The sequence below is a fragment of the Gracilinanus agilis genome, chromosome 2 (assembly GCF_016433145.1).
Source record: "Gracilinanus agilis isolate LMUSP501 chromosome 2, AgileGrace, whole genome shotgun sequence".
Lineage (NCBI taxonomy): Eukaryota > Metazoa > Chordata > Mammalia > Didelphimorphia > Didelphidae > Gracilinanus > Gracilinanus agilis.
In genome coordinates this window covers 485,702,982-485,729,956 of record NC_058131.1, presented here as the reverse complement: position 1 = coordinate 485,729,956, position 26,975 = coordinate 485,702,982, and the positions used below count along the sequence as shown (strand labels likewise).

At 37.7% G+C, this 26,975-nt stretch overlaps 1 protein-coding gene across 4 annotated transcripts in view; it reads right to left on the bottom strand.

Moving 5' to 3' along the window:
- NRXN3 (neurexin 3) overlaps window positions 1-26,975 on the bottom strand; it is a 2,038,283-nt gene that overhangs the window by 1,942,846 nt on the left and 68,462 nt on the right. For 2 of the 4 annotated variants that reach the window (XM_044664970.1, XM_044664971.1), the window contains exon 4: window positions 25,747-25,758. The exons of the other annotated variants lie outside the window; for them this stretch is intronic. In XM_044664970.1, the coding sequence (XP_044520905.1) occupies window positions 25,747-25,758 (12 nt within the window). The remainder of the gene's footprint in view (window positions 1-25,746; window positions 25,759-26,975) is intronic. 4 annotated transcript variants of the gene reach the window in all.

Below are 26,975 nucleotides of genomic sequence, written 5' to 3'. Positions count from 1 at the left end.
CTTTGTTACTGTGGGCAATTTACTTAACCATCTAGCTGCCCTTTCTGCCTTGGAACCCATACTTAGTTTCTATTCTAAAATGGAAAGTAAGGAATTTTTTTTAAATCCTCTCACCCTTGATTTCTTCATAATGACCCTTTACTACCATAAAAGGTACTTAGACCTTATTCTCCTCCAACAGCATTAACCAACTTGCAAATGGACATTCCATCTCCCTTTGCACTGCCTCTCCTTACCTGACCTCTACCCATCTCACCTCTTCAACTTAGTTTGCTTGACTTTCTTTAAGGCTCAGATTAAAGACCACCCTTCTGTAAAGAGACCTCTCCTAGTTTTCCCAGCCTCTAAGGCTTTCCTCTTTCAGATGACCTTTTATCCACTCAGTAGATATCTTCTATATAGCCACTTATTTACATCATGTCTTCTCCATTAGACTGTGAACTCCTTGAGTACTGGGATTATATTTTTTGTCTATCTTTATATTCTTAACACTTAGTAGAGCATTTATTGACAAAGAAAGAATATTTCTAGCAACAGTTTTTTGTCCTGGTTGCCAGTGTCTCTCTCCTTGAATAAATCACTTGACCCCACCTTGCCTCTGTTTCCTTTTTGAAAAAAATGAAACCATTAATACTGTTTTTCTCTGAACATTACTGGGATATGGAGAAGCAAAGCTTTTTCAATTCTACAGACAACATGCTACCTATGCTCATTCTTATAAACAGCATAAAAGAACCTAATTTTTTTTAAATTAGGATTTATACTAGCCTCAGTTCCAGAAAGGATATGAGGTAGCAGAAGTCTTAATTGAATTGAATTATTCTCAAGACAAATGAACTGATTTAAGAGGGAGTGGGGTACAACTAGGTGGCTCAGTAAATAGAACATCTGGACTGGAGTCTGGAGGACCTTGGGTCAAATCTGGCCTCAGGCACTTCCTAGATGTGTGACCCTGAGCAATTTACTTTACCCTGTTTGCCTAACCCTTGCCCATCTGTCTTGGAGTCATCACAAAGCTAGTAAGTATATAAAACAGGATTCAAACTCAATTCTTGCTGAATCCAAGCCCAGTACCTTATAAAAGGAAGAAGTTGGACTAGATGGCTTCTGAGGTTACTATTAGCTCTCTAATATTCTTAATCTGGGATTGATGAACTTAGGTTTTGTTTTCAGGGGGGATTAAATATTTTGGGGGGCAGCTAGGTAGCCCAATCTTATGTATTTTTAATGAATTTAATACCATTCTGAGAAAGGTCTATATAGACTTCTCCATACTATTAAAGCTGTCCCCAACACACACAAAAAGACAGTGAACCTCTGTTCTTGACCTGTGAGCCATCAATCTATAATCTGGGTCCGAAATGTTATTCTGCCACTTAACATCTCTGTGACTTTTAGCAATCAAACCAATCCCTTCCTGAGCCTCAGTTTCCAAATCCATTAAACAAGAGCATTACCCTTGATGGTCTCTAAGGTTCCCTAAACTCTCAACAATCTCCTCTTACACCCTGGAGATTTCTGGAAGGCAGAATTCAACACTTACCCCAAGCTCCCTAGCCCCCTGCTGCAGAATAAATAATTTATCTCCAGCCATGTGTCTCTTCTTACTGCTCAAATTTGTAACTGTCATAACAAAAAATAGTTGGTTTTTCATGTGTACAAACTCTTTGCCACACCCCCACTTTCAACAGCTGGATTGGCCCTTAGGGGAACCTAAAGACCTACAATTTAACCTTCCGGTGAGTGAATTGAATGACTAGCTCTGTTTACATCTATTTATGCAACATCCCAGAAGACACCAAGATAAACACCTGAACCCAGTCAATTTCTAGCCTGAAACTGGAGCCAAACGTTGTAATAAATCCATCTAGCCAATCCAGAGAAGGGCAGCTAATTGTGTAATAAGACACTTTCAATTCACTTTTGTTCTTCCTCTAGTGGTTGGGAGTTTCTCTACCCACCTCCCCCATGCCATGCCACCAGACTAACCAAAAGAAGCCCAGGAATTAAGTGAAAAGTTAAATACCCAGTTTTGCAAAAAAAAAAAAAAAAAAAAAAAAAAAACACTAAGAGATGTTATTTCCTAAGGGCTTTCTCCTCAGATTATTATTTAGATCAGACACTTAATGGGCTTTACCCAAGCAGGAAATCAGTAGGAGAAGAAAAAAGAAGAAGAAATGCCCAGAATCTAGGGAGGTGAATAACCAACAAATACAGGTGCCCTAATCAGATACTAGAAACTCCCAGATAACCCTTGAGATGAAGGTTATATAGCTGTGTTTGGGACTATTGGTAATCTATTTCCCAACCTACTGAACATTTACCTCATTTTTCTTTTTTTTTCCTTTTAACCTTTACCTTCCATCTTAGAATCTATACTATGTATTGCTTCCAAGGCAGAAGAGTGGTAAGGGCTAGGCATTTGGGGGTTAAGTGACTTGCCCAGGGTCACACAGCTAGGAAGTGTCTGAGGTCACATTTGAACCCAGGATCTCCTGTCTCTAAGCCTGCCTCTCAATCCATTGAGCCTCCTAGCTTCCCCTGCGACGGAATTTTCCAAAAGCCATTCGTGTGTGTTACAACCCTACTCCCTGATCTAATGGTCACAAGCTTCAGTTTCAGGCTGGGGTGAGTGGGTGGAGGTGGCAAAAGCAGTGTGGTTGGGGAGTCCTTGAAACCAGAGGGAAAAAAAAGATAAATTCTGTGGTTCAGAATTAGGTCAGTGTGTCAAGGGGGCAACAACTGCTTAGGAGGCAGAAAAAAAAAAAGATTCAGTGAATGAAAAAAGGTATTTGAAAAGGAAAGATATTTACTGAGAGCCACTCCACTAAAAACACACTTGAGAATAGAAGGCTGCCTCCTCACTCTGCCATCCATCAATAGCAATCCACATCAGGTGACACAAACTGATGGGCTGAGATCAAGGTAAGGCCTGAGAGACTCAATAGAAGCAGTTTTCACCTGATGGAAGTTAGAGCTGGCATTCAGACAATTACAGCAAGCCTCTTTCCATGGCTCCTTTCATAGCAATGGACTCAAATTAAATTTAGCAGTCTCCCTAGAACCAAAGGGGCTCTCATGGCAACTGCCTTTCCTTTATACATCACAGACTTCTGAATGGAATCTGGAGTGGTGAAGATATCACATGTTAAAGCCATCTCTTCCCTGAAAAGGACCACTTTATAGATAGCCTGGCATTTACCCAAATTCCTTTACTAGGGAACTAATTGACTTTGGTGGCCCCGTGGATAGAGAGCTGGCCCTGGAATGAGTGGGACTCATCTTCCCAAGTTCAAATCTGGCCTCAGACACTTATTAGCTGTATGACCTTGGACAAGTCAGAACACTACTTGACTCAGTTTCCTCATCTGTAAAATTGCCTAGCCCTTTCCCTTCTCTCTTAGAGTTCTCAACTAAGACAGAAAGTAAGGGTTTTTAAAAAGAATAAATGAATGAAACCCTAGGGAAGGAAATGGCAAACCACTCCAGTATCTTTGCCAAGATAATTCCAAACAGAGTCATTAAGAGTCAGCCACAACAGAAAAACAATGGGAGTAAATGGAGTTGACTTCTTATTTTTCAAATTTCCCTGACAAATATTTATTGAGTGCCTACTATGTGCCAGGTGTTATGAATGAAAGTAGAAAGAATGAAACAGGGGCAACTACATGGCACAGGGGATAGAGCACCAAGACTGAAGTCAAGAGGGACTGGGTTAAAATATGGCCTCAGATCCTTTCTAGCTATGTGACCCTAAGCAAGTCACTTAACTCTGTTTGCCTAGCTCTTTCCCTTCTCCCTTAAAACCTAAAAGTTTTTACTGGAATTGGTTGTCAGCACGGGAAGGAGAGAGGAGGAGAACACAAATCATGTAAACATGAGAAATATTTTTAAAATAAAATAAAAATTATATTTTAAAAACATTTTAGTTGGCAAACTCACTAGTTTTAGTGTTTTCATTAGTGTTTCAAAATAAAATTTGATAATAAAAAACCCTAAGGGTTTTTAAAAAGAATGAATTAATAAATAAATAAAATAATCCCTACTCTCAGCAAGCTTATATTTTAATGAGGAGATGTGGGGAATGATTATATATTTTTAAAAAATAAAGGGTAGCTAGGTGGCTTAGTGGATAGAGAGGACCTGGGTTCAAATTTGGCCTCATATATTTCTTAGCTTTGTGACTTAGGACAAGTAATTGAATCTTGATTGCCTAGTGTCTTATTGCTCTTTTGCCTTGAAATGGACATTTAGTATTGATTCTAAGACAGAAGATAGAGGTTTTAAATAGATGTACATAAATATAAAATTAATAACCTACATATGGATATTTACACATGTATAAAGAAGTTAAATACAAAGTGGTTTGGGAGAGAGAACACTAGCAACTGGTGGGATCAGGAAAGGCTTATAGATGATGCCTGAGGTAGCTCTTAAAATAAAATTGGGTCTCCCTATCTTACCCAGACTGGAAGCATAATTGATTTTCTAGGATTCTCTAAGTATGCCATCATATCATCTGCAATGAGTGAGTTTAGTTTCATCATTGTCTACTTTAAACCCTTCAATTTCTTTTTCTTCTCTAATTGCTACCGCTAGTGTTTCTAGAATAATATTAAATAGTAGTGGCAATAGTGGGCATCCCTGCTTCATTCCTGATCTTTTGGGGAAGGCTTCTAACTTATCCCCATTGTAGATGATACTGCTGATGATTTTAAATAAATACTATTTATTATTTTGAGGAAAGACCCTTTTATCCCTATACTTTCTAGTGTTTTCAATAGGAATGGGTGTTGTATTTTGTCAAAGGCTTTTTCTGCATCTAGTGAGATAATCATGTGATTCTGTTGCTTTGATTATTGATATGGCCAATTATGCTGATGGCTTTCCTAATACTAAACCACAGGCTGGAAGTGTAGGAAGGGGCTACTTAGGGGTCCAATCCCACTCTCCTCAGCAAAGGAACTTCCTCCAACCTGGGCTGAATTTATCCCTTCTTGGGTAACCTAATAGCCCCTTACTCTCTTATTGGTGCTGGACTACTGCTAAAACATTGGTTCTGACAGCTCAGAACACCCCAGTTCAAACAATCCACTAGGCTTGGCTTCAAGAATAGCAGGAATTATAGGCTAATAGCACCATCCCCAGCTTGAGGAGCACCTTAAAGGAAGAGTGAGACTCTAAAGAAGAGGCAAGGAGAGAAGGAATTCTGGGCATCTGAGTTGGCCAATGCATTTATCCAATTCCTAATCATCTTTCAAAACTCATTTCAAATCCTTCCTCTTACAATGAAGCCTTCCCAGACCACTTGGACCCATTTTTCTTCCTCCTCTGAATTCACTGCATGAATTACATATCTCATGTGAAGTTTAGAAGAAATCTTGAACCCTTTGACTCCATCTCACAGAATTCTTTTTCCATCCCAAAATTCCTTCTTCCCTTTTCGTCTACATACATCTTTACCTAACTGTTTATATAATTCTGTAAGCTCCTCCCCCACTCTCTCTCTTCCACATGAGTGGCTTGGGTGAGCTCCCTCTGGACTCTAGGCTTTTTAGTTTTCCCTTTTGCTTCAAGTTAAATTTAATAAATCTTTTTAAATATAATACTTGGAGTATTGGATATTAATTTTAAAATCTACATCATGTATGATCTCATGATAGATTTTTTTAAGCTGTCATTTACCTTTGTATCATTATGCAGCATTATTATTATTATTATTATTATTATAGCTCCCCAACTAGAAAGTGTCTTAAACACAGGAACCATATTGTCTTGAACTTCTAAAGTAGCCCCTACAAAGTCTAGGACAACACTACATTGAATAGGCATTCACTTAATCTAAAACAACCAGGATAGCCTTCTTTCTACAGAAAACCATCTTACTCTCTCCAGGTAAACAAACCATTTTGATACTGCTATGTCCTCAAATATAGCTTGGCTCTGCCCTCTCTGTTCACGTATGCATACAAGGGAAAGAGCACTGACTCTGGGTATGAAAGAACTAAGTTCAAATTCTACCTCTTGAGGGGCAGTTGGGTAGCTCGGTGGATTGAGAGCCCAAGCCTAGAGACGAGAGGTCCTAAGTTCAAATCTGGCCTCAGACACTTCCCAGCTGTGTGACCCTGGGCAAGTCACTTAACCCCCATTGCCTAACCCTTACCACTCTTCTGCCTTGGAGCCAGTATACAGTATTGACTCCAAGACTGAAGGTAAGGGTTTAAAAAAAATTCTACCTCTTATGTTCATGACCTGTATGATCTTGGATAGATAGCCAGACTTCCTTGAGGCTCAGTTTCTTCATCTGTAAAATATGCCAGATAGGACAGCTTTAGATCAATGATCAGACGAACTTCTATTAACTCCCTTCAGATGAAGTTATATAGCAGATGTGGCTGGTACCAAGCTATTCCTAGGTTATTAGTAAGAAATACTGATGGTCAGTTAGGTGGCTCAGTGGATACAGAGCCAGGCCTAGAGGGGAAGGTCTTGAGTTCAAATCTGGTCTGAGATACTTCTTAGCTGTGTGACCCTGGGTAAATCACTTAACCCCCATTGCCTAGCCTTTACCACTCTTCTGCCTAGGAACCAATACACAGAACTGATTCTGACACAGAAAGTATTTTTAATAGTAAAATAAAAAACTGTCATCCCCCTCTCAGGATCCACCACCATTCCCAATAAGACAAAGGGCCAAGAGCTTTCCTAAACCAACCATCATCATGCTCTCAGAGTAACCCTTTCTTCCTCTGGGTGCCTACAATTTTTTCCACACTCCTTTTGCCTTCCCCCTCCCTCCCTACCTCTTTCTGTCTCTATATTTAAAGGGGAGAAAGAAAAAAACCTTCATTTTAATCCCAGTGCAATTCTCCCTGTTCTTTCTTAATCCTTCCACCTGTGAGATAATTGCTGGCATTCTGGAAAGGACTCAATACTAATCATAGACTTGCATACAAAGAAACAAAAAGAGCCAGATAAAACAGAAGAAAAGAAAACTCACACGGCCAGAATTAGCCAAGCTCTGACATCTATTCCAGAAGCCTTGCTCAAACAGCCTCCCTCACAATGGATAAAAGGTAAAAAGTAAAAGAGGGGGCTTGGGAGGAGGGAGGAAGAAGACAAAAAGAATCCTTGTCAGAAAATCATAGTTTTAACCTCTCCTAGGTATAGAGTAGGATGGAATAACATAAAAATCTAAGAATTTAAATGAGTAGCCATTAGTAATACTTACCTGCTAACAAACCAATACTCAATAAGAACCAGCTCTATCTCATTCTTTTTCATAGCTAGGAAATAGGAGACAATCAATTTATATAAGGTCTTCCCCCTTTGTTAAACCAGAATAAAAGGAGGTCGAGGATGGGGTCCTGTATGGTGAACAAAACAATACAAAAGCAGATGCCAAGGGGGCAACTAGGTGTTCTTATTCCTGGATTATTCATTAAAAAAAAAAAAAAGAATGAGGCACAGTTAGGCGGCTCAGTGAAAAGAAAGCCAGACCTGGAGATGGGAGGTCCTGGGTTCAAGTTTCAACTCAAACACTTCCTAACTATATGACCCAGGGCAAGTCACTCAACCTCCATTGCCAGCCCTTACTCCTCTTCTGCCTTGGAATCAATACATTAATTCTAAGAAGGTAAAGGATTAAAAAAAAAAAAAAAAAAAAGGAAAAGGTTGTATTAGTTCTAAGTGGCACAGTGGATAGAACCCAGGGCCTGAAGTCAGGAAGGCCTGAGTCTCAGACCCTTAATCACTGTGTGACCTTGGGAATTCACTTAATCCTGTTTGCCTCAGTTTCCTAATCTGTAAAATTAGTTGGGGAAAGAAAGAGTAAATCACTCCAAAATCTTTGCCAAGAAAACCCCAAATGGGGTCACCACAAAGAGTTGGAACATCACTGTGCCACAATAACTACCTTCACAGCATTTTTCATATATATATATCCTTCTCTCCTCTGACAAAGCTACTACCCTGGTACTGGCTCTCATCACCCCACACCTAGATTCATTTTAAAACAGTTTCATTTGGCCTCCCTGACTCAAATCCAATTCATCCTCCACTCAGCTATCAAAGTCTTCCTAAAGTATAGGTCTAACTATGTCACCTCCCTCTTCAATGAACTCAATGGCTCCCTGTTACCTACAGGAACATATATAAATTTCTCTGTTGATTTTTAAAACCCTTTATATAGCCTGACCCTTTCCTACCTTTCTAGTCTTTTTAAACCTTATTTCTTTTCAGCAGTCCTATAATCCAGTGACACTGGTCTGCTTACTGTTCCTCGGTCTCTCCTCATTGCATTTTTACTTGTTGTCCCCCATGCCTGGAATTCCTCTAGACTTTGACTCCTGGCTTCCTTCAAGTCTCAGCTAAACTCTTACTTTCAGCAAGAAGCCTTTCTCAGCTCCCTTTAAGACCAATGCCAACCCCCTAAGATTATCTCTCATTTATCCTTATATATACTTGGCTTGCATAAAACTATTTGAAGGATGTCTTCCCCATTAGATGGTTATTTCCAGCATTTAGTACTTACCTGGCACATAGAAGGTACTTAATAAATACTTGTTATTGCTACACATTTGTTGTTAAAAAATACCAATTTGGTCAAAGTCCCTGTACCTCATTTATGGATTTGAGGTATGTTATATAGAGCGATATGGATTTATGAATTGAGAGAGATTTTATATGTAAAATCTCAAATCCATAAATCTATCTCTCTCTTTCTCTCATATATATATATGTACATATATATGTACATATATATATATATAAAGAGAGAGGGAGATCTCAAAACCCCTTATAAATCCTATTACAACAGAAATCAGTATAAAACAATTTTATTTCCAAGTCCTTGCCAATGGACCAGTTATATGCCATTCTACTGGCATATGGAGCTTCTAGATGAGGCAACTCTCTACCAATGAAAGCTGGTATCTCTCTTCAATCTATTATCTTAGAGAGTTGCTTTCACCACTGAGTGACTAACTAGCACAGGGTCACATAAAGTATAATATGACACAACAAGTTTGAACCATGTTTGGGTTTCTTAAAACCTATTTTTAAACTCTTACCTCCTATCTTAGTATCAATACTAAAAAGGGAGTCCAAGACAGAAGGGTGGAAAGGGCTAGGTAATTGGTTTTAAATGACTTGCCTAGGATCACACAGCTAGGAAGTATCTGAGTCCATATTTGAACCCATGTCCTTCTGACTTCACATCTGACACTCTATCTTTTGAGCTACCTAGCTGCCCCTTCTATTTTGTTTTTTTTTAAACCCTGTAAAGGATAGCAAAGTACTAGAAGCAAAGTAGAATGGCTATACAAACCATGGTTTATAAATGACATAGAATACAGAGTGATTAAAAAAGAATTGGATACTTTGGAAAATGTGATTATTCATTCACTAGGTTATATATAAAGATGCAATGTGCACTACATTATAGTTACCCTTACATATATCAGTTTTCTTCAAAATAGTTACTTTACAAATTGGTCTTGACTACGTGTTCATATATAACCTGGTTAGAATAAGAAATACATTTTTTAAAGTATTCAGTTCTTTTTGAGCAAACCTGTATTATTATGCAGTGAGAAATAAGGAACATGAGAAAGATACAGAGACTGAGAAATACATTTTTGAAAGTATTCCATTTTTTGAGCAATTCTGTTTTATTATTCAGTGAGAAATGAGTAACATGAAAAATATGGGAAGATTTATATGAACTGATACAAAAATAAGCAGAAACAGAAGAGCAAAACTAAGCCTATAGTCCATACATGAAAAAAGGACTAAAAAGAAGCCTAACTCTTGAGGAATTTTAACAACCAAGGTAGGTCCTGAATAAGAACCAATGAAATATACTTCTGCCCTCTAAGAAGACACACTGGGGAGAACTGCAGAGGGGGAGAATCACATATATTGTCACACAATTACAGCATCAGTTGTTTTTGCTTAACTGTTTTTTTTTCTTTGTAAAAAGAGAGTGTTGATTTGGGGGAAGAGAAAATTCTCTACCTAGAGATAACTGTGATGAAAGAAATCAGTATAACAAAAATAAATATATAAAATATATTAGAGATATGTATCCATAACTACATACATTTACAAAATAATATATAAATTCTATGTAAACATGCACATTTGAATACAAGTATAAAAATTTTATTAAGTAAAGATAAAAAGTAAAAACCCCAACATGGAAATGTGGATTTGAGGAGGAGGAAGTTAGCATGAAACTCCATCTAAAGAAAATCAGAGGAGTCATATTTTGTAGATAGAAAGGGGATTTTGAAGAGAATAACCAAATGTTATTTTTATAGAGGGGGTTAATGTTATGGAAGGGGGCATCGTGGTCAGGGATTTTGGTTGCCCAGTTCTCTTTTCCACTATGGAAGCACTCATAGCTACACTGAGGCCAGGATGCACTGGTAAATGTTTAACAACTGACTTTCTCAGGGGAAAAAGTAATTATCTTATGAAGACATATTTTTAATTTAATCTACATTTGGGTGGTGTGGTGGCTCAGTAGATAGAGAGCCAGGCCTGGATACAGGAGATCCTGGCTTCAAATCTGGCCTCAGACACTTCCTGGCTGTGAGACCCTGGGCAATTCACTTCACCCCAATTGCCTCATCTCTACTGCTCTACTGCCTTGGAATCCACACTTAGTATCAGTTTTTAAACAGAAGGTAAAAGTTCAAACATAAATAGATTTAATCTACATTGTTAATACTTTGTTAAAACTAGAAAATGAACAAAACAATAAATTAAACCCTGATCTCTAGTGACTGGAAGTTTCTGAGATAGGAATGCTCATGAAATCTCATACCAATAGGGTTCCCAAGTCAATTAGAGTTGGCTTAAAGAATATCCCTACCTAATGTCCTTAGTGTTCTAGCACTGGCATAAGTAATGCTGGTTTATAATGACGTAGGAGGATCTGAGATAGCATTAAATGAAAGTCAAATGTGATGATAACAAATACCATTAAAAAGAAATTTCTTAATAATTACATGAGAAAAAAAAGCCAAGTGCCAATCAGTTTCAGCCAGCTATTTGGAACATTATTTAAACAGGGAGTAGAATCAGTATAATAAAATCATTTGGGCCCTGTTTGAGTTTTGAATAAGTGATTCTAAAAGGTAAAGTTAAAAGGAAATGTATAACAATTCTGGGCACTTACAGCAAAAAGACATGTAGTATGTCCTGTGTGGGGAACAAGAAGACCACTTTGGCAAAACCCAAGAGTGTATGAAATTGAGTATAATGAGTCTGGAAAGTTAGGTTGGGGCCAAATTGTTAAGGGCTTTAAATGCCAAAGAGAAGAATTTCTAAAAAGGCTCATCTTCCTGAGTTCAAATCTGACCAACTTAGCCCAGTTTGCCTCAGTTTCCTCGTCTATCAAATGAGCTGGAGAAGGAAATGTCAAAACTACTCTAATATCTTTGTCAAGACAACTCCAAATGTGGCATTGGACACAACAACAAAAACAACTGAATACCCCAGAAGCAATAGGAAGCCATTGGAATTTATTGAGTAGGGGAACAATACAGTCCAGCCCATGCTTTAGGAAAATTTAGCAGCTAAATGGAGGATTGATGATGGAGGAAAGAGACTTGAGGCAACAAGGCCAAATTTTACAGAGAGAGAGAGAGAGAGAGATGTGGGTACACGTATGTATGTATGTTATATTAACAAAATGTGTGCATTAATATATATAGATTATATATGTCCACATTTTTTAAAATTAATAAAAAGTATGAAAGGTTGGGAGGGTTTTAGCAGCTGACAGAAGCAGAATGTAGGAGGTAACATGTGAGCTTTGAAGGAAACTAGGAATTCTACAATCTACATCCCCACTTCACTCTAACAGCCTTTAGCTGACTGTTTAAAATAGCATGAATAATAAAGTGCCAAAAGATCTTTTCTTTGGAAAGAGGCAGAAGAGGCGGCAGAGGAGGAGCTTACAGATCATTTCAGATGAGATAAACCATTTCCCAGAAACAACAGTCACCGGGCTCCGACCACTAAAGCATACTGCCAAGCGATGACCAATAGAAAAGCCAGTAAGTGGAAATGTAACCAGCTCCTCCCCAGGGAGGGTAAAACATGTTTGTCCACTAAATGGATAAACAAGACTTACAAAAGGGTTTCTAGATGCTGAGTTGGCCAGACGGAGGAAAAAAGGATAAGAGAGAGGAAATGAGCACATGAAATCTTAAATGTATTACTTTCTGATCATTTTGGGGTGAAATAGACAAAAACGGAGGTTCTGAACAGTTGACAAAAATTATCCCTCTTAGTAAATTTTGCTGATATTGTATCTTTGGTGACCTTCACAGTACCAGGGTCTAATGGCATTTCTTTAAACTGTAGCTGATTTCACTATTAAACAGGGATACAGGGCACGAGATTATACAACTAAATCACTCTTGTAAATATTTAATATTATTGCCTTTCTCTTTTTTCTTTTAACAAATCACTATCAAAGGCTAAGCACACAGTAGAAAACACATTTATTTATTCTATCCTGGAAAAAGCTTAGTGCTCATGCATTTTATCTATCTAGTTCTCCAAATGACTTTGACACTTGAGAGCCCTTGTGATCAAAACAGTCTGAAGGAAGGCAATTTTGCAACCATTTAAGAACTGATTTCATGCACTGATCACCATCTACCAAAGATGCCTCATGGAAGAGTACTAAACTTAACCCACCAGACAAATGGCAAATACCTGAAGGAGAAAATCTTTTTTCTTTTAAAGAAGGAGAGGGAAAAGGAGTGACACTAGCTTAAAAATAAATGTTCTAACCTGAGGAGAAAAAAAAATTTCCCTTTTTAGTTTTAAAAGAAATCTCAAATTAAATCAGGTAAACTACTTTTAAAGGAAGTAGAAATACTATTAAGCTCCTGTCAAAAATCAGTCCCAAGTGAATAATCCCCGCAGCACCATTCTAATGCACACAAGACAAATTACATTCATTCCATTATAAACAGTCAGTGTGACATAGCAAAGAGGTGGAGGTGGGGGTGTGGGGGGAGAAATCAATGGGTTATGGTATTTCTTTTCTAAGTCAGCTGATATCATACGATGATTCTTAAGCCTGTAAGGCACTACCTGAGGACATAGAACCACTTTCTGACACTCTGAGAAGCCAAGCTTTGATTAAGTGTCTTGGAGAAATCAAGTTATTCTTGCTTAGGATTCCCATTCTGACTTTTTCCAGTATTAATAAGAGACTAGTGCTTGGGCTGAGATTTCTTGAGTTGGTCTTGGGATGCTCTCAATGATGAGCTAACCAGCTAGCCAATGATCTATGTCAGGTACCATTCCGGTTATAAAGCCGACCTATATTTTGAATTACTGCAATTCAAAATGCCTGCATTTCAATTATGATGCTGACCTTTTGTGGCCAGAGGGTAGCCTATGTAGCTGTATAGCCTTAGGAACAGCCTCCTAAAATGGATCTTCCCTTGATCCTGAAACCTCTCTCAAATGATCCTACATACCTCTTCCCCCACACTGCCAGATTTCAGCAATGATTAGTTTACAACTGCTCACCTCTCAGGTTAGAGTACCCCATGACCCCCAGCCTGACACTCAACTGAAATTGTCTTAGTCTTTTCTCAGTTCTCATCTGCCTTAAACTTTCTATGGCATTTAACACTGTCGACCACCCCCTCTCCCTTTCAATGCTCTCTTCTCCCTTAGTGTCACGGCATTATTCTCTCATAATTCTCCTTCAGCCTGTGTAACTGCTTCTTCTCAATTTCATTCACTGCTTCATCTTCCTTCCCCTTCTACCTCGTTTGGTTGGACCATCATGCTCTGCCTTCAATGTTTTTCTCTTCTTTTTTATGTTGCTTCCATTGTTCCAATTATTATTTTTAGCATGGCTCCCAACTAAGTATGTATATAGGCATATATGCATACATATATGTATGTAAAATTTACTCATTTGCTCATTAGATAAGCATTAAGTCTCTGCTAGAAACTGAGCTAGGTGCTGGGAATACAAAGACAAATTAGAATCATCCCTGTCCTCAGGAAGCTTTTATTCTTTGGAGAGAAAAGAATAGGTACGTATTTTTTTTAATTTGCAAAGTAATTTCTGAAAAAGAACTAGCAACTGGGAAACTAAAAAATATCTAATATTAGAGGTGCCAATTGATCAGAGCTTTAAAGTAAACTAAGGAATTTACAAGCCAAAGACAAGGAAGGAGTATATCCCAAACATGATAAACAGCAAAAGCACAAAAATAGGAGATGGAATGTCATGTAGACAGCAAAGACACAACAATAGTCATGTTTATCCGGATTATATAGTGTTTAAAGAAGACCAATGTACAACAAGCCTGGAAAAGTAGACTAGACTCTCACTAAACGGAAGAAGTTAGGTCTTATCCTAGAAGGAGGGATTCTTAATCTTTTTTGTGTCATGGAAGTTTGGTGAAGTCTCTAGACCCTTTTCTAAAATAATGTTTTTAAATACATAGAATAAGACATATAGAATTACAAAGGAAACCAATTCAATAAAAATATTTTTAAATCAAGTTCACAGGCCTCATATTAAGAATCCCTGTCCTAGAGGAAGGAAAAAGCCATTGGAACTTAATAACTAAGGAGATGGAAGGACTGGCATGATCAAAACTGTGCTTTAAGGATATTCATTTGGTAGCTATGTGGAAGATGTCTTGGAAAAAGAAGAAATTAGAAGCTAGGATTCCAAATAGGAAACTATTGCAATTGATCAGAAAAAAAGTGATGAAGGTTTGAACTAAGGTGATAGTTATGTAAGTGTACAGAAGGAAGAAATTTTGAGATCTCATGATATTGGGTAATAAGAGTTAACTTAATGAATGTGAGGAGTGAGGGGAGAGAGAAAAGTCAAGATTTACTTCAAGACTATAAACCTGGGAGACTAAAAGAGTGGAAGGATTTATTCTGCTTCAGATACATTGAGTTTGAATTGCCTATGAGACATCCATTTGAGGATGTCTTACAGGCAGCTGCAGGAATGAAGTTTAATTCAGGAGAGAGACTAGAGCTGTCTCTATAGATCTGAAGTTGTCTATAGGGAAGTAGTACTTAAAACTGTGTGAACTAATGAGGTCACTGGGAGACTATAGAGGTACCCAAAAGAGTCCTGATATACACCCATGCAAGATGATGATCCAGCAAAGGAGACTGAGAAGGAGTGAACAAACAATTAGGAAGAGAATAAGGAATGTCATGAACATCCCAGGAAAAATAATATCTAAAAAGAGGTAATGGTCCACTGTATCACAGAGGGGTCAAAAGGATAAAGGTTAAGAAAGGGTCATCATATTATCAATGGACAGTTTGCAAATGAAGAAATGTTAACTACTAAACAACAATATGAAAAAATGTTCTAAGCAATTAATAATAAGGGAAACTAAAAACTAAAACAACTCTGAGGTTCTACCTCATTCATTAAATTGGCAAAGAGGGAAAAGACAATTGTTAGATGGACTGGGGAAGTATAGACATAAGAATATGATACAAGTGGGACTATAAATTGGTCCAACCATTCTCAAAAGCAATTTGGAGCAATACCCATAAAGTCACTCAACTGGGACCTATTGCTGTGTCTTAGAAATACAACTACTGAGAAATTTGTAGAAATACAACTTTGACCCAAAAGATCAAAAAGAAGGGGAACATGCTCATATGTATGAATATACGTGTGATGTATATTTTATTATATATGATATATATTTATGTGGTATGAAATATAGACATAGATACCAACACTTTTGTTATAATAAAGAACTGGAAACAAAGTGGGTACCCATCAATGACTAAATAAATGGTACTTTATCAATGTATATCAATATTATTATGCCTTAAGAAATTACAAATAAGATAGCGTTAGAAAGAAACCTGAGGAGACTTGTATGAATCAATGCAAAGTGAAATGAAGCAGAAACAAAGAAACAAAATTTATGCAATAACCAAAAAAAAGTATAAAGGAAAAATAACCCTAAACACTTCAGAACTCTAATCAATTCAGTAACCATTAGAGAACTAATGATCAATCATGCCTCCCACATTTTGGCTGAGAAGTGATGGACTAAAGGTGGAGAATGAGTCATACATGTTCAGACTTTGCTAATGTATTGATTTGTTTTGCTTAAATATGTTTAGTTGTTAAAAGAGAGGGCTTCTATGAAAGGGGTGAATGTGAGATGGTAGTGATATAGATGCAAACAATATATAGAAAGAGAATCAATGACACATTATAAAATACACAGAGGAGAGCAGAAGAAAATTCAGAAGAGATCACAAGCAGAACACTTTCATTACAATCATGATCAATTTAATGTATGCTTTTTTAAACTGTGAAACAGAAGTGCAGTTTTACATAACCTCTATTTTGTTCTTTTCGTTTGTTCAAATTTTGTTCAAAAATTTGTTCAAATTGCTTTCTTCTTGATATTTGTCAAGCTCAATATGAAAAATGGGATGTTTAAAGGCCATAAATTAAATGATCATTGTTAACTTTGGAGACAGTAGTAGTTTCAATGTAATGGTGGGATGAAAGGCTAGATTTCAAGGGATTAAGAATTGAGTGGGTGAGAAAAAGAATGAAGACAATTTTTTCTAAGAACTTGGTTCTAAAAAGGTTCTAAAAAGCTCTAAAAAGAGCTATCCTATTGTAGGTTGAGGGGTTAGTACGGTCAAGTGAAGACTTTTTTTTTTAAAAGATGAGAAGATCTGAGCATATCTGTAAGTAATGAAGAGGTAGACTAAGAAGCCAGTAGATAAGGAGAAATTGAAGATTAGAGAGAGAGAGAAGGTATGATTTCAAGGTCAAGATCCTGGAAGAGTTCGAATCAAGAGTATAAAAGTGGAGTTGGTGTTTACAAAGAGAAGGGCCATCTCTTCCCTCTAAGAATTAGGGGAAGGCAGAGAAGGTGAGGGTGATATTTAAATGATTTAGGTCTCCAGGTCCAAACTTCTTTTGTAAGCTCCTGTCTCAACCGATTTACTGACTACTTAACATCACCAGAACTCAGACTCTCCATGGATAAATTAATTATCACCCTTCACCAATAGGCTTCATGTCTTCTCAATTTCCCTCCTTCTGTCAATGACACCGATGACTATTGTCACAATCAATCTCAAAACGTCATGAATCTGGCCATCTTGGATTTCTCTTTCCCTCACAAGTCACATCAAATCAGTAGTTGGATGCTATCTATTCCCCCTCCCCAATATTTTTTATATATAACTCCCTTTTTACTGATACTACCCTACTTCTCCTCTGGACTATAGTAATTACCCTAACAAGTCTCGTTTCTCCCAGGCTTTCATTTCTCCAATTCAACCTATTCAGGAAATAACCTCTAATACTTACTAGCTGTATGACCATGAGAAAAATCACTTAACCTCTGTTTGTCTTGTTTCCTTACCTGGAAGATGGGGATACTAATAGCACTTAACCTTCCAGGACTATTGTGAGGATCAAATGAGGTAACAGTTGTAAATTACCTCACATATATTAGGCAATCAATAAATACTTGTTCATTCTTCCTTTTTTCCTCCCCTCCTTCCCTTACTTTCTTGCCACAGTTACCAAAATAACCTAATTCATGGGGATGGTCATAACACACAACTGCTCAAAAATCTTCTATGACACATTATTGCCTCTAGAATAAAACATAAACTTCTTAGCCTATTTTAGGACCTCTGCAATGCAACTCCTATTTACACTCATAGTTTTATTATGTACTGGTTTCCTTTCACACTGTCCTAGTCAAACTTTACTACTAGCTATCTCTTGTTTCCCTTCTCTAGTATATTTTCATAGTCTATTCCATATACACTGATCGTGCACTCTCCACAGTTCTACATATGGAAATTGTCCTTCAATGACCAGCTTAAGTTCAAACTCCCCTATGAAGCATCTTTCCCTAATCCCCTACCCAACCACCCATTTAAAAGCCATCTCTTAAACCAGTGATGGGCAAACTATGGCCCATGGGCCAGATGTGGCCCTCTGAAATGTTTTATCTGGCAGCCCGACATTATTCCTAATCTGACGAATACAATACAATGAAACTTCGAAAGAGTTGCCTTAGAAACAAACTGACAGATGAGCATTTCCTTTCCTTTGGCCCCCTCTTTTAAAAGTTTGCCCATCACTGTCTTAAACCATAAAAATTTTGAAGCATGTTGGCTTCATCTTTTCTTTACCTTATCACATTTTGCCTTGTATCTTATTTATTTGTATGTACATATGTATGTAAATGTATTTACATATATATGTGATTTCCCCCCTTCCATTTTGTTGTAAGTTCTTTGAGTACATTAATGATGTAATTTTTCATCTTTGTATTCCTAGCATGATGGCCAGCGAATGTCAAATACCAAAAACCTGTTTAAGTTTAATTCTAATACCTATTCTGCCATTAATGAGCTATTTTATCTTAAGAAGAGTAAAAATTCGAGGTAGACAAGGTAGATAACTGACAAGGATAAAAGGCAAAAAGGGTTCAAGGAGGAAAACTTTTTAATATAACTTTTTGAAATGTGAAACCAAAATCTCTTCTAATTCTCAGCCTAAATTTTCTCATCTTTAAAATAAGGTAACTAGAATACATGTTTTCGAAGGTCTCTTCCACTTATGAGATTCAATGATTCTAAGGTTCAGTGAAACAGATCAATATATTTTCCTCAAAGCAAATTTAGCCAAATACTTTCAAAGGTATATATTACTAAATCCATTGCATATATTTAGTAACTAGCAAAGAAAATCACCAAGTGAAAGAATAATGGTATTTAATACTGACTTAAAAAGTAATTATCAGCACTCAGATGCTTTCCAAAATTTGAGTTTTGCTTGTTGTTGAAATTGTTGCAAGTGTTCTTATAGGACAAGGGCACATAGAGATGACCTCTGCTTGGTTAAACTTGTTGGCGTGAGCTGTCCGCAGTGCTGAACTCTAGCGTCATCAATTAGCACCTCAATGGTACCTCCATAATTCATTCCTTGCATTTGTATAACTATATTTTTCAAAGCACTAGAAATATATTGTTTTATTTAATATTCACTTCAAGCTTATGCCATAGGTGGGACAGGTATCATCATCCCAAATTTTTATTATTATTATTATCCTTGCATATTAGTCTGTAAACTCAACAAGAGCAAAAACTTTGTTGCTTTTTATTTCTACTGTCTACACATTTGCTTCCACTTCCTTTCCTTAAAAATCTTGCTTGTGGGGCAGCGAGGTAGCTCAGTTGATTGAGAGCCAGGCCTAGAGACAGGAGGTCCTAGGTTCAAATCTGGCCTCAGACACTTCCCAGCTGGGTGACCCTGGCAAGCCACTTAACCCCCATTGCCTAGCCCTTACCAATCTTCTGCCTTCGAACCAATGCATAGTATTGATTCCAAGATGGAAGGTATATAAAAATATATATTGTAAAAAAATCTTGCTTGCAACCTTATCACACAACTGAAACTGTTTTCTCCAAGGATGCCAATGATCACTGAATTGCCAAATCTGATGCTTTTTTTTAGTGGATATAAAACTTGCAATGACTGCCTTATAGGCTTGTCACAATCAAACTTTATTTCACGATGTAATGCTGAATTATTAGCATTAAGTTCATAAAGAAAGGATAGCACATTCATAGGATGTAATCTTTCTAGATGGCTAGACCGTGCTGTGGATAGAGTGCTGGTCCTGGCATCTCAAGGACCTAAGTTCAAATCTGGCCTCAGATGCTTAGTAGTTGTGTGACCCTGAGCAAGTCACTTAACTCTTTTGCCTTGGTTTCCTCATCTGTCAAATGAGCTGAAGATGGAATGGCAAGCCATTCCAGTATCTTTGCAAGAAAATACCAAATTAGGTCATGAAGAGTTGGACATAACTGAAAAATGCCCGAAAAAAAAAAATCTTCCTAGATGCTAAGAGAAAGTCCACCAAAACAATCGATGGATTAAGTGGCCTTTAAACAAGGCACCACAGAAATCTACAATATTCTCATACATCCTCTATCCAAACCAAGAAGTTAATCTTTACCACAGAGTCTGGATGCAAAATAGTCAGTCATTCTTGCTGAATGAGCCAAAAATCATCCAGACACCTGACTGACACCTGAACATAGTCATACAATGGAGAAATCACCACGAAAAATGTTTAACCTGTTCATATTTTGAAGCAAACAAGCCTGAAGAGATCCTTGTAATTTCCCCCATTTTATGCTGTGATCAGCTCTTCTTGGACTTAAGCAAGCCATTATGAGAAGCATTGTTTACACACACACTTCATGTATATCCGTTTAAGCACTTGGGTACTACAAACTGGAAGTGTTTAACAAGACTCTAGTGTCTTTAAAACTGCAGTTGTTTTAACATCTGTGTTACACATTTTACTACAACCAGGAAATAGTAATTTCCCTTTTGAAGCTAGCCCATCCAAAAGGAAAAAAAAGAGAGCATGAAATGATTGCCTAATCAAAATAGAAAATATAGTTAAGAGGAATTGCTAATGAAGTCAATTCACATGCTTCCTCCAAATCCTGTGATGCTGTATTTCTTTGGGAGCACTATGAATTTTAGAGATGCATTTTTGTTTTTAAAATGTTTAATGGTTGTAGCTTCCCAAATGTTGAAACATAAGTAGAATCCTTGTGTTTTCTTTCTATAGCTCTTCAAGCCACTGTACAAAATACTACTTAGTTATAACATTTTAGGGTCAAGGTAGCAGGATCAGAAAATTAAGGTGATCAAAGGAAAGTCCTCAGAAGATTCATTAAGACACAGTTGCAGGGGGCAGCTGGGTAGCTCAGTGGAGTGAGAGTCAGGCCTAGAGACAGGAGGTCCTAGGTTCAAATCTGACCTCAGACACTTCCCAGCTGTGTGACCCTGGGCAAGTCACTTGACCCCCATTGCCCACCCTTACCAATCTTCCACCTATGAGACAATACACAGAAGTTAAGGGTTTAAAAAAAAAAAGACACAGTTGCATATATACATTTTAAATCATTTGACATTAGGGGGGAGAGGAGGAAGAGATCCAAGGTTCAAGGTAGTAGACCAAGCTTTCTTTCAGAGCTACAGAAGAAAAACAATGTTATCTGTGGCTTGAGATAGCTTGGTATATTTCTGAGGCTTTTTTCTTAATTTCAGTTCTCTTTTATTTGGGAGATGGTGGAAGGGCCCTTTAAATAAACAAAAGAAAGTACCTGAGGCTTAGGTTTTATTTTTGAAAAGCAATGAGCTAAGGAGAAGACTGTCAATTCAATAATGGTTCAGCAGCCATTTGTATGCCCTATTCATTAGCTTATCTTTAAGTAAATATTTTGATTGTCAGAGAGAGTGTTGCAAACAAGGCTCTTTCCAGAACACTCACTCCGGATGCAGCCCAGCCAACTCATACAGCCAGCTCACACACACATCGCTCATTTTTAATAATCCCGTGTCTGTAGTAAAAGGTAACATCACTCTCTTGGAAAGCCAAAAGATTTCTAAAGGCAGGAAAAAGCCATATTTCCCCTGGCTTGATGTATTCAAGGGACTCGTGGACCACGGTTCTATTTTAGTGCCACATTCTCATCCCTAGGCTGCATTATCATAAAGCCTAGGAAATAAGCTATTACCCACCCCATCATCCCTCCCCAACGTTATCACAGAAAATCACACATTCACAAAACAGCATTAACTGTCAAAATTAGAGACCATTTAAAAGGCAGCTGTTCTTCCCCTCATAAATAGGCTCCAAAATTCAGTTCTTCACCCTGTATTAGCCTCTTGATCGATTGCTCTTCCAAATGTGAAAATGTAGTCATGTCCGAGCCAAACTAAACAACATACACACACCCGGCATGGAGGAGTTCTGCAGGAAAATGTATTTAAAGCAGCATTCTCCACCCTACTGTTTTACATCTTTCTTACTGTCTACTGGAAAGCCTCCAGACTCTGCTGAGGCTTTTCTCAGAGCGCTGATTGAAAAGGTTCTGTGTGTGTGTGTGTGTGTGTGTGTGTGTGTGTGTGTGTGTGTGTGTGGTGGGGGGAGAGGAAAGAGGGAGAAAAAAGAGCAGTATCTCTTTAAGAGTCAACAGTAAATTAACTTGCCCAAAAGAGTGAAATAATTAGCAGTTAGTAGCTTATTAAAAGGATGGCAAAGGCCAAGCAGCCATCTGGGATCTCCAGTTTCTTGTGATTGTTATTATGTCAAGATGTGCAAGTTGAATTAGCTTTCATGTCATTGTATTTGCCCTTACTTTACATGTAAATTTTAATGAAAGATACAGCACTTTTAAAATCAGATGTCCATCAAAAATGCTATTAGTCTGGCCTTTTACAAAGCATACTGTCTGTTTCTCTACCTCTGTAGCTCCACTCATCATTAAATGCCTTGGAGGAAAAAAAACTTTCAATGATATCAATTAGATATTCTCTTTGNGAAGGAAGGAAGGAAGGAAGGAAGGAAGGAAGGAAGGAAAGAAGGAAGGAAGGAAGGAACATTCTGGTCAGTCTTCTTCCCCAAGACTTGATACTCTAAGCTCAGCATCAGGCTAACCTAAAATCCAAAGTCTAACCCATAATGGACATCTCCAAAACACTAATAAAAAGAAGAAGGGAATTGTAAAGAACCAGGCCTCTCTCTTGAAAGTTTAAGTAAGAATCACCACAACAAGGTAGAAAATAAAAAACAAAGGGTGAAGATTACAAAGAAGGTGACTGAACATTCATTCATGTCAAATATATCTGGTTACTGATGATTCTCCTTTGCTGCCATTTATTGGAAAGCTTGCAATTACATTTTTAATATTGCAGCCCTATGACTTCTTGAGTTGTGCTTTCCTGGCTCTCCCCTAAATATCCCATTCATCTTTTTTAGGTTAAAATACATATCCTTTTCTCTGCAGAACCACTGCTATGCCATTTGGCTTTAAAATCTGATGAAATCAAAAACACTCAAATCTCTTTCCTTTATAGACTCCAAAGGGAAAATATTCTAAAGATTATTTTTAGTTCTCCCCCTCTTAATCTTAGACCATTTGTGGCTTTTTCATTTCTACAACACTTTTAACAACAACAACAACAACAACAAAAGCTAAAGGTGAGGGGGAATGTGGAAGGAGAATAAACTCAGTCATAAAGGTAGGGGAGGTATAAAGACCTGCAACACCTGGTCTACACCATGATCCTATGGCTATCTGTTTCTCCACAAAGAGAAAAAAGAGGACCTTTCCACAAAAAGGCCAGAGCAGGGAAAAAAGGGAGTGGAGAATAAAGCAAAGTGACCCCAAGAAACTATGGAGATATTAATCAATTTGGTTTTTTCCATATTTTTGAAACTGAGTGGTCATTCCCCCTCAACTCTCCTCTGTACTTAGGAAGATAAAATTATAAAATAAAAGGAAAGATCCTATATGGATTATGCATTGCTGAGTTTTACTCCCATTATGGCAGCAATATAACAGCCCAACTAAGCCAGTGCAGGGAAAGGAGCTGCACAAAATGCAGAGTTAGAAGGGGCATTCTCAGATCAGTGCCACTCCTTTGTAGAAGCAGTGCCCTACAATTAGCATAATGTAAGTCATGCCCTTTCTTAAACAGTGGTAGTGCTTCTTCTCAATTAGACAATCAATCACATTATTGACTGAACAGGTTTTGTTTCAATTCAAGTTTGACCATTTTATATTCATTAGGAGTTTTTTGGGGGGAGAGGGAGTTAAAAAAATTAATTTCCTAGAGCTCGACTCTCAATTTGGACAACATAGAAATGAAACCAGTGAGTTTTGAACATCATTTAGTGAAAATCCTTCTAAACAGCCTTAGAATTTTTCATGAAGTAATTTCATAGCATCCATTCAAAATGGACATATAAATGAGAAGCACTGGGCCCTTAGTTTTCAGACAAGTCATTTCATTTGAGGTAATATGCTAATACAAAAGCTATTTAAAGTGTGGTTATAGTGCCAATGTGGAATAGATTGTCATTTCCAACCTAAGTCAAAGCCAATCAGGAATTTTACCTAACTAAAATTCATTTGCAAGGGTCTTCCCTTGGACAAAGGAAAATCAGCTGCTCTAAAGAACTAAGAGTTCTAGTTTCCATGGCAGAAAATAAAATGGAAGCTCAAAAAAAGGGGAGGCAGCTATTTATGTAGAAGCCAATCAGCTTGGGGTCAGTTCAATTTGCTATAAGTACGTATCCATCTATTTTCCTCTACCCACCCTGACCCCCATCAGAAGATCTCAAGATAGTATTGTGGCATTGGTTATACATAACACACTCTGGAAACCACCTGGGAATTCTTTATCAATAATAGCCAATAAATTCAATCTTTAATAGGAGAGAAGTAATATAGATTCAGTCTCTTCTAAGTCAATAAATAATATTCCTTATTTGACCCTTCTAAGAATCAAGAAATCTTTAGCTGTCGCATTCAAAAAAAATGCCATGTTGAAATTAAGTTGGTCAATGACCTCGCAAGGCAATCATCAACCAAAACTTTTTAATCATGCTATAACCCTTTCTCTCCCCCACTTCTTCAAACCAGATTGTCCTTTGTAGCTCCACTCTTCAACAAAGGTTGTCTACCTGTGGAAAAATCTGCAGAATGTTCTCACTGAGACAAAGGGAGAGAGCCATTCATAGAGAGAAACAGGTATCTGAATCCAGTTAATTAACCACTCCCTCTCCTTTCTCCCCTCTTCGAACAGCTAACCCAATTTGACCACCATGCCAAGTCCTCCATGTTTTGTCTCTTTGACAGTTTTGATTAAGAATAGATGGCTCCCCACAGGCTGTCCAAAAGGTGTTGGCTACTGAAAGGCAAGTCAGAGCACCTGAGCAAACTCATCCAGCTTCTCCCATTCTTCATGACTGGCCTAACAAAAGACAGACTTGGCAAGTTCAACGGCTTTCATTATTCCTTCCTTTGGCCATAGTTCATAGTGTGATGCCAATTCCTTTTGTTGCTCCCCCTTCTATCCCTAATACCCAAAGCTTTCATGTTCCCACTTCCAGACTTGGTTAGGAATTATTCAACAACAAAAGTAAAACAAAAACAAAGGGGACAAACAAGTGAATACCACAGTATTCTCCTCAAATCAGAATGAAGATGAATGACCAGCCCACTCTTCCCCCTACCCTCTTGCTCTCTGCCCATAAAATCTCTCTCTCTCTCTCTCTCTCTCTCTCTCTCTCTCTCTCTGTCTCTCTCTCTCACACACACACACACACACACACACACACACACACACACACACACACCACATTATCATATTTCATTGCAAAGTTCAACAATCCCCATGCAATTCAAACAATGCAAAATCAATTCATATCTCCACTCCCCACCCTAATCCCTTCTCTATCTTGGTTATCCTGTTACCTCAGTTACTATAAAGCTCCCCTTTGCACATAAAATGTACTTCCCCTCCCCTAGTATCTGAAGCCACAATGTGCTCATTACCTGTATGACCCACTTCTTTCCTAGGAATAGGTAAGAAAGAGTGGGTAAAGCACTATCAAGTTGTAATGGGAGTCAAGCTTCTGGGACATCCCTGTCTATATAAATCCAAGGCACATTAAAGACAGACAACAGGATTGGTCTTTTTATTATTTTTTTAGTTATCTTTAAAAGCTTTAAGTTCCGGTCTATTCTACATATATCAGAATGAACAATTCCCCCTGGACACATGAATAATTGAAAAAAGCAGATCAATAGTTATAATAATAAAAATAAAGTGATCTCTACCTTTACTTCTACCTATAGAAATGAAGTGGAAGGTCCGATTAAGCAGAGGTAACAAAGACGTCCACCATGGAGGCGGCAAAAGAGAGGAGAGCAGGGAGAGCAAGGATAACAAAACATCAGGACATGGCACACCGTCACAAAGAAATGTGACACATAAGCACACACACACACACACAAACAATTGTGATGGCAATAGAACTACAACACATTCTGGGAACACAGCACAAATACAAAAGGGAAAGCTTAAAATGATGATCAGCAGTGTGACCAGCAAATTTGGTCCTACTCACTGTTCAATTTAAGCTCTTCCCTTTTTTCACATCTTCTCCAGACCATGCCTAAGAAGATGACAAAATGGGCATGCAGAATCATACTCGTGTTAAAACATACACATTAAGCCAAACCGAATGCAAACATAGAACACTGGTTAAAAAAGTAAGGGGAAAGTCATTGGGGAAATGATTTCTCCAATATTATCCAGACATGAATATGAGCCATGATTACCAAATTTGTATATACACATACTAATGAACATACATATGACATACATAAGTATGCTCATATATTTTCATGAGCAACCAAAAGGATGTTGCTGGCTCAATGAATACAAGATATCGATTGTTTTCTCTTCGGTTGAATAGAGGAAGAAGATGGAAGGACAAGAACAATTGAGAGACCAAAAGCTTGAAGATTTGTCAGCTAAATAGGAATTGGCAATTGGGGAGAAAGTGGCAAACTCTGCCTGGGGAGGGAAATTAGTAGAAGAACAAATGTTAAACCTGCTTCAACAGCAACCAATAACTTAAGAGGTTCCTAACACTGTCCACCCAGAAGAATTCTGCATTTTCCTCTTTGTAAAAGGATTCCTGTTTCACTCTTCAACCCTAATACTTTTCATTATTCAAACATGGCCCTAGACAAACATTTCTTTTACTGGCTTATCTCAAGTGAGTCTACTACATCTATGCTAAGACACATTATTGTGGAGTCCATGGAACACCAAATACTATTCTTTAACCATGGCTGAAAAATCACAGAGGTGTTTACTTTAGTTTGTCCAAGTAGCACTCATTCCAATGTAAGGATTCAACTTTCTGGCTCAGAAGCATTGGATCCTCCCCAACCATTCTCCTGGAAGGAGATCGGGAGCAATGAATGTTGAATAACCTCAATCAAGACAAAAGAAGGCCTTCTCAACTTTCTCATCTATCTGGAACTTGTTCCATGGA